We start from the raw sequence: 8,956 nt of genomic DNA, 5'->3' as shown, positions 1-8,956 counted from the left end.
CCTACAAAAATCCAGAGACTTGAAAAGCTGAGCCAAGTGTTTGCTGAACCTGTCTGCTGTCAAAGCCCTTTGTCATTTACTCACGTTTTCTTATCCAACCCATGGATAAAAGCTGGATACCAGACCGACACAGCATGCAAAGTCCTCTGTGCAAGGAGGGCAGGAACATCACATCATTGTGTTAGCACTGATCTGGAAAGGACAAATGCCAGCAGTACTGGCTTCATGTGGAAACCGCAGCTCGAGCCATATGCTCAGCCGGGTTCCTACAGAGAAGATGGAATTCACTGGCTTTGCACTAAAATACATAATTCCTCTCTCTGTGCATTGGTTTGGTTTTTTTGTTTGGAAATTCAAAGAGTGATCCTGCGTGAATAGGAGCCAACAAAACCAGCTCCGAAACTAACTGAGGAATTTGTTAGCTGTTAGCAATGTCAACCACAAAAGAAGCTGGCCCCAGAGCTACCAAAGCCACCGATACCATCCCTGCTGAAACCAGTGTTCCCACAAGCCATGCTGTGCTCTTGCTTCGATGCTGTGGCTTGGCCACACTCTTTGCCTGGGATGTGAGTTACAAAACATCTCAAATGCTTCCAGACATAATGACTACAGGCTCCATCTTTGCAGAAGCCATCAGCAGCTTGGGCTGCTGGCTCCCAGCACAAGGTTTGGTCCAATATTGGGACAGTGAGAGACAGTTCACCCCAGGAGCTGGGTAAACCTGGTGCAAAAGGGTTTTTCACTCTGTGGGGAAGTCACTACCTTCTTGTAGCTTGTGCTGCTGAGCATGGGTCCTGCCAGGCATCCACCCCAAACGGAGCCAGAGGAAGCATGAGATAGGATGTCACTCAAAACCCCACTCACGAGACTCACCTGACAAGATGGAGGCGACAGCGGCGATGATGAAGGAAACAATAACCCCGGGCCCTGCCATCTCCTTAGCCACCAAGCCGGACACCACGTACATGCCGGTGCCCACACAGCTCCCGACGCCGAGGGAGATGAGGTCGAGGGTGGTGAGGACCTTGGCCAGCCTGGCACCCTGGGCAGCTGTGGTCCCCGTGCCCTCCAGCATTGACTCCACGGGCTTGGTGCGCAGGATGCGGGTGCGCAGGGCATGGCCCGCCGCCCCCCACGGCACCCGCCGTGGGTCCAGGCGTGAGAAGAAGCCACTCATGGTTGGTGCTGGGCTCGGCAGATGTGGGTCACAGATGGTTTTAGCAGCACTCACTCAGGGCTGCGGTTGCATCTCCCTCCTATGCTGGTGGTGTAGCTGCAAGAGAGAGGAAGACAGTTTTTAACCAAAATGGCAAAGAAAGAGAGATGTGCTCCACACGGAGGAACAAAAAGAGCCCCCTGAGCTGGTTTCTGGCTGGGGTCCAGCACTGAGAGAGCCCCTGGGGCCAAGGAGAGCTTCGCTTTCACCAGTGCTGCTGCTCCAGAGAAATCTCCTTTCTCCATACCCATTGTTTAGCACAACAGAGATACTCTGTTCCCCTTTGCATTTGTCTGCATGGGTTTAGCCCCAGTTATTAACACAGCCCCATAAGCAGCAGGAACCTGATACCCTCTGGGTGCCCATCCTGTGGCTTAGTTGCTCCCCAAAGCCACAATGCCTATATACAACAGCAAGGTGCTGGTGGCCACCGTGGCATGTTGGGTCCTTGTGAGGACCAAGCCCATCTCCAAGCCTGGCAGCACCGCAGTGTGTTCTGGCAGCGGGGATGCTCCTGCCAGCACCATATGTGAGCCCACCATCACCCTGCTGGGCAACACTGGGACCTTCTGTGGGGTTTTTTGGCACTATGGAAGTTGACTCTTACAGCCCTCCAGCTATACTGGTGGTTGGGTTTTATTTGCCTGCTACCATCATCCAGGGGATTCCCAAAGGGGAAAGTTTTAAAGGGAGCTGGTTGGTTAAGTCCCAGTGAGTCGTGTGGTTCAAAAAAGTCCCTGCTGTGGCTAATTTGTTTGATTTGTCACTTCTTTTTGTTGTAGTTATTTAAATACTCTTTTTGGAATACTCTTTTACTTTTTTTTTTAATTAAGAGACGTTGTATTTCTGGAGTAACTTTGGTGTCTGGCTTCTGCATAGTTAAGGCAAGCTGAGAGAGGAGCTTGGCAAAATCTTTAAGACTGTTTTAGACTTGCCTTATGATTCCAGATCATGAGATTGTCTTTAAAATAATTAAATTATCTTGTTTTGTTCTTCCTCTGTACTTTTTCATCTTAGGTCACATCTTCAAGAACTGTTCAGCAACTGTCATTTCCTGTCCCCTCCCTCTCTGTTTGTTTTTTTAGCAAACTGCTCAGTTCTTGGGTAAACTCCTAATATCAGCAGCAATGACTTCCTAGAGACACATGATGATTTCTTGACTTCGAGCAAAATAACAAGAATTTACATTCTCTGCACGCTAATATACGGGAACAGGAAAAATAGTTTATTAAATATGAATTTTAGCTTGGCAGCTTCTTTCCTGTTAATACAGATATTTTTTACTTTTTTTTAGATTGCCTTGAAGACAAAACAATTATTTTTCCATCTTTACATCCAAACCAAATTACATTGTGTCTACCAGGCAGCCTTGTGTTGCTGCAGTGTATTAAATAAAACACAGCATTCATTTCATGTTTTGATTGATCACAGTTCAAATTGTGCAGATTTTTTTTACCTCGAGCAACCACAAGCTGGATGGCTGGATGTTCTAGCTAAGAATAATAGTAAGGAAAAATTTTTACTGCTCTTGAGCAAATGTACATCTTTGGGTTGCCGTGTGCTCGCATCTTCAAGGCTGTGGTTCAGCCACGGGGAGAACAACTCCTCTAAGCAAGGCGACCACCACCCAAAAATTCACCCTCCTTTTATCCAAAGCACAGCATCTCTGAAGCACAGGCTGGAAAGAGGTCTGTCTGTTCTTCACCCAACCACTTCCCATCCTTTATTTAATTAATTAATTTTATTTATTTTCCCTGCACTTTATGGAAGTTCCTAGCTGAGTTTGACACACTCAGGGTGCTATGCTTAGATTTGCACCAAATTGACTTAAACCAGCCAAGAAGCTGGGCAGAAGTATCCGTCTGGATTTTGAACTGTTACAATTGGGACGTTCATATCTCTGCGCAATTTTCTCATGTGTTTTGTGCTGTATGAAAATACCTTCCGCAAGTGAACCTGTCCTTGGTTTACTCATGCCCAAATCTTGTCTCAAAGTAAAAAGACACTGAGGAGTCAGCTCTTCACTCTTGTAAGGAAAAGTATAGTAAGAATCAATGTCTGGAAGTTGAAGCTGGTTAAACAAAAGTCAGGTGATTAACTATGGGATGAGATGAACAGCGGGAAGAGCCGATTTGTGTCTTTTTATACAATTTCTAGATGATTTTGGGAATGCTATGCTTGTCACAGAGGCCACCAGAAGAGGTGGGATGGCACGTGATGGAGGTGCCAAGGCTGTGGGCTGGTCCTTGGTCCCTTCACCATCTTTGTGCTTTGGCATGGGAAGACGTGTCCTTTGATTTAAGGGAGTTGGGACTGAAGTGGTTTGAGATCAGCAGTTTCTCATCATCTTGTCTGTGGTGTCTGTGGGTGGCTGATGAAGGCTTTGGGAAGGGTGGCATATGTTCAGGTCTCGCTGGAGGGATCCATATCCACACTGGAAAAATAAGTGCATTTAGCAGGTGGAAAAGAGTTGAGCATGACTGATTCATACAGCCCAGTTCACTCTTGAGGCACATCAGGATACAGAAATGACTTTCTCACCGGCAAAGAACCTCAAGGGAAGACATGGCAGCCTTGTCCAGGAATAATTTGAAACTGCTAAAATAGTAGAAAAAACTTAAATATTTTAAATGGTTTAAATTTAAAGCAGGAACTCTGGTGGATCTGTGATGTGCATAAATTTAGGCTGCTGAGCTGTTCCAGGGACCAGGTCCTCCTGCAGCCCAGCATGGTCCTGCAATTCATATGGGGCCTCCTAAGGCACCAAAGAGAAAAAAAAAAAGCCTTCAAAACCTATGAAATAAATTGCTGCTATATTCAATTAAAGCGATCAGTCGAAACTATTCCAGATGTTTAAGCGAAATCAGCATATTGCTGCTCTATAGCTTGGAAAACATCCTTTCACTCCATTTGAAACTGTAAAAAAATATTTTATGCATGGCAACCACTTACATGTGGCAGAGACAGCTCGCTTCAGCTCTGCTCCACCACCCCTGTCTAGCTAGACGCATATAGTTAGAAAGAGTTTTATCTTGTGGGTTTTTTCAACCTGCTCTCATTATAAACACGAGAAGACAAAGGGAGCTGTGACTTGGAGGAGGCGAGCCTGACCTGCGGAGCAGCAGCCAGCTTTTGGATCTGTGCAGATCTCCATCCCTGGGCAGACCTGGGTGGGTTTTCCCTGGCTGATGTCTCGCCGGCTGGTGCTTGCTGCTGCCACCGCGTGCTCATTAGCAACCGCTGTTTGTACTGAAACACTCTTCTTCATTAGGGTAAATTAACTAAAACAGCAATCAAGTCAGAAGGAGAGGCCTACATATTTACAGGTGTGGATCCTCCTTAGTGTCTAGGTCGATGCCAAACAATTCCTGATGCAAAGCTCCTTTTTGCTGGCTGCCCCGTGCTGGTGAGGTGCAACACGGTGTTGCCACATTGCCTATCTTCATCATCCTGCTCAGCTATGGCTTCCCCAAAGGAGCTTCCCCCAAGCACCTCATCTGTGCTTTGGGGTGGATCAAAACAAAAACATTAGGAAAAACTTTTTCCCTGTGAGGGTGACAGAGCCCTGGAACAGGATGCGCAGAGAGGTTGTGGAGTCTCCTTCTCTGGAGACTTTCAAAACCCACCTGGACATGTTCCTGTGTGACCTGCTCTGGGTGATCCTGCTCTGGCAAGGGGGTTAAACTAGATGATCTTTCAAGGTCCCTTCCAACTCCAAACATTCCGTGGTTTGATTTTTCTGTTAATGACTCCCCTCCATCCCAGAGTCCATAAGGGGTATCCTTAAGTGAAGACCTCTATTAAAAAAGTGCTGGGAATGCAACAAGAGACAGAACGTAGATGGTGATAAATGAAAAAAGAGCTCCCGTGGATGTATTGATGGACAGCCAGGCAGGAGCACTCGTTAAGAGGAAAACATTGGATTCCCTCTGGTTTTCGTGGCTCACAGCAGTAATTATTCCAGTGAAAAAGCTGCCGGTGCCCCAGCAGCAGCTGGGTCAGCACGGTCCTGGCCCCAGCATGCAGGTCAGTTTGCTGGAGGGGTTTTTATGGGCAAAGCCCCTTCCTCCTTGCCCAGGGGAGATGTGCCCCAGAAATGGGGGATCGAAGCAGGTTCCTGTTTAACCCTTGATGGGGTGCCTGCTGTGCACCTCAGAAATAGCAACACAGAGATGTCTACAGTGCACGACCAAGAGCCCTCAGACCTGCTCTTCAGACTGGTCACCAAACTGGGCTGCAGCATCACCCCTGGGGAAAAGGAGCCCCAAAGGCTCAAAAGGCGATGCGAGAGGTGTCTTAAGATGATGTAAGAGGCTGCTCCTGGCAGTGAACCCCCAAAAAAGGACAAGAGAAAGAGGAAGAACTGTGCTAGCCTGACTTCCCTGCACCCCCTTCCATTTTTTCTTTTAATTACTAGCTCGGTAATGGTGAGACGGGCTTGTATGAAGCGACAGCAGATACTGAATTTCATTAGAGCTCCTACAGCGGGGAGAGAAATTACGTCAGTGGCGCGATGCGGGAGTCAGGCAGCGGCTCCGGCTGCCGCCGACCAGAGGGATGCCTTCTGCCGGGGTGGCTCGTCACGTCAATGTTTTCACTGCGAAGGCGATTTGATTTGGAGTTTTATGTGCTTGTTTTTGCAGCGTTGATCCCCAGCTGGGCTGCCACTGTAAAAGCTGGCTCTGTCTCCATCATCAGCCCTCCTTAAAGGGATTTAAAAGCCAGACACAGAAACGGGAGCGAGAGCTGGTCCCTGCCAGCCCCGGCGTCACTCACGTGGGTCCAGCTTCAGCAATCTGGCCTTGTGCCTTCGCTGTTAATTTTGGGATCCTTTTTATTTTTAATCTTTCCATTTTTACCTCTGCTTGAGCAATTCAGTTGGAGCTGTGGTAAATTTAAACTAAAATTCTCACTAAATTAAACCAGCAATATATTTCAAGTTTAAGACCAACTTTCTGTATGGCATCAACTAAAAACAAAAAAAAATGGGTTCGGCGATTTTTTTTTTTTTTTGGGTGCATCTTCACAGTAAAATGGAAGTGGAGGGGTTGACCATCACTTTTCTATGTTACTTCCATCCATGTAACATTAAGTGCTTTACCAGTGTTAGCTCTGCTGTAAGATAGCTAAACATCATTGTCTTCATAAAATCATAAATTCTATGATTTCTTCTTTTCACAGATAAGCAAATTAAAAGAGGAAATACTTATGGGACCAAAGACATAAGGCAAGGGTGTCATGCATCCAGAGCCAGCCCCCAGGACACCTTAAACTTTGTTTTCTATTCCCTAGTGCAAGAATCAAAAGAGTATAGACACGTAAACCAGTAAAATAATTAGCATATGCATGGAGATCACCTTTTTTGCCCCTTTCCAGCATTCAGAGGGGTGATCAGGTGCACTGGTTTACCTCCTGTCACCTCTGGGGAGAGACCAGGCTGTCTGAATAACTGGGGAAAAGGCGGAGGGAAGGACAGGAGAGATGTTAAACTTCCTTTTTGTCTTGCAGCTGGCAGATCCCAATTCCTGAGCTAAATAGCTAATTCAGTATTTGAGCACTGAACTTGGGCAGAGTGTTTGTGAAGGTAAACGAAGAAGAGGTTGAGTTGGCTGAGTGCTCACCTTACTGCCTGGATGAGGAGCAGGTGACAGGTGAAGTAACACATTCAGAAGTGAAATTGGAGCTGGTCACAGTAAATGCCAGCAGATCCCTTGATACTGGGTTGTTTTAAATTTTGCCAGGATTAATTACATGGCAACCTCACCAGCGGTTGGTCCAGACTCTCAGGGTCTTGTGGGATCCTTGGGAGTGTCAGGCTAGTGAGAAACAGCTCTGCAGCTAGAGCAGTTGGTGTTTTCCTCCTTCCTAAAGGCTGCATTCCTTTGGAGGTAACACCTATATCTCTTATAGCCTGCAGGGGATGGAAACCTAAATGTACCATTTGCCCTTTCTGAAACGTTCATGGGCATCCCTGCAGATGCGTCCCATCCCCGTGGACAGTAAAACCCCAAGACATCAGGTTTTCTGCTGCCCTTCTCTCTTGTGCTCATAGGAAACAGTCCTATGCCTGGCATTTTGGTTTTCCACTTATTTTCTGCCCTTTTTGTCCAGGCACCAATGATTCCTCATGGTGCAGAGAGGCATAGGACTGAGTGCAGGGTATTTATGACAGATACAACAGTCTGTGAACGCTGAGACCCAAGTAATTCAATATGTATGAAGTGCTCCATTTGTGTTTGCAAAAAAGCTATTTAATCACTAGAAGAATAAATAAAAAGAAAAGAGAGAGAGAATATTATGGAGAAAGAAGTATAATCAATCTGCACATTTTCAGAAATGTCTAGTTTGTCATTATTGTCTTGAGGCGGCAAAGTAAAAGCCTTAAAAAATGTTGCAATACTGCTAAAGCAGGGAAATGACAAATCAATAGTGGCTGAGCTGAGCAGGAGATGGGGAAGCAGGAACTTCTTGGAACTGCTCTGACAGGTTCCCTCTCTGAGAGTGATGATACCGCATGAAATTAATAAATCTGCTACTCCATCAGCAAAATGGAAGAAAGTAGCTACTTTACAGAAGTGCGTGAGTCATTAATTCAGTTGGTTTTTCTGAGGAAGTGGAAGAGAAACCATGCTAAAAACTATTAACGCTCCTCTAGCCATATCTTGTTGAAAACAATACTGCTTTTGTACCTGCTCGTGGTCATCTGCAGAAGGACCTTCATGGCTCTATACACCTTCAAACACTCATTTGAGGAGACTGCATTATTTTATGTTTGAAGTGGGGATATCAGTACCAAAGCTCGCAGCTATTGGACACAGCACAGCTGAATAAAAGAAGCTCCTAACGGAGGCTGGACTCAAAAGGTCTAGGAGCTCAGACCGTTTCACAGATCATATGCCGACCTCTGGAATTCAGGTATTTAAAACACTGCGAGCTGGGTGCCCAGGAACTGAGACTGGTCTCATCTACTGGCATGTGCTTCTGCAACCTTCCCTCTGGTTTTGATAGCAGCAGCTCCAGATCCTGAGCTGCCTCAAGAGGAAAAATCTCCTTTCTGATAGGACAGTGTCTCCTCTGGGCCGCAATGTGTTGCTCGTTTGCAGTGCCAGGTAGATATTGTTCTAGTCCTGCGGTTGCCATTGGCATCCGTGGGGTAGTTGCAGCTCTGTGTTTGCAGCTCTGGGCTTTTTCCTGGCTTTGGGTAATGGGTTATGTTTTCAGTAATCACTGCTTTGATGCAATACACATTTTCTGTAACGTCTACTATCACAGTGGACAAGGGCTTGCTTTGTATCACTGAAATGTTTAGACCCAGGTTACCAGGCAGAGTCTTCTAGAACTATGCTCTTTTAAAAATGGTCTTTGCTTTAACATGCACAAGGAAATCTCTGTAATTATTTGCTTGTGCCTTCTTTTCCTTTCCTCTCTGGATCCATACTTTTACACTGCAGACTGAAAGTCATTATGGTTTGCTCCAGGCCAGTCATGAGAGCTTTCTTCGTTCAACATAATTCACAGAATGTGTTATTTATTAATGTGTGAGGATCTCTAAACAAAATGGATTTTTAGTGTTGCAAGACTCTGGAGGATGTATCATTATTACAACTTATTTAATTTCTGGGTAGCATTTTGAATTTCAGTGGCAAAAACACAAATTAAATCTTTCAGTAAAGTACCAATTTAACACTTTGGCTTTGTCATCCGAACCAGAAAAGAAATTACCTGTGTATCAAATATGGG

General features: G+C 45.8%; 1 protein-coding gene across 1 annotated transcript in view; it reads right to left on the bottom strand.

Annotated features, from left to right (window-relative positions):
* The window catches only part of SLC7A14 (solute carrier family 7, member 14), a 14,585-nt gene extending 13,399 nt beyond the window's left edge, over positions 1 to 1,186 (bottom strand). Inside the window, 1 exon segment of the mRNA XM_009864886.1 lies at positions 874 to 1,186. Within this exon segment, the coding sequence (XP_009863188.1) occupies positions 874 to 1,177 (304 nt within the window). The 5' untranslated portion in view covers positions 1,178 to 1,186.
* Positions 1,187 to 8,956: the final 7,770 nt, after the last annotated feature.

The sequence above is a fragment of the Apaloderma vittatum genome, unplaced genomic scaffold (genome assembly GCF_000703405.1).
Source record: "Apaloderma vittatum isolate BGI_N311 unplaced genomic scaffold, ASM70340v1 scaffold6922, whole genome shotgun sequence".
Lineage (NCBI taxonomy): Eukaryota > Metazoa > Chordata > Aves > Trogoniformes > Trogonidae > Apaloderma > Apaloderma vittatum.
Note: the sequence above shows the minus strand (reverse complement) of the source record. Positions and strands in the feature narration are given on the sequence as shown.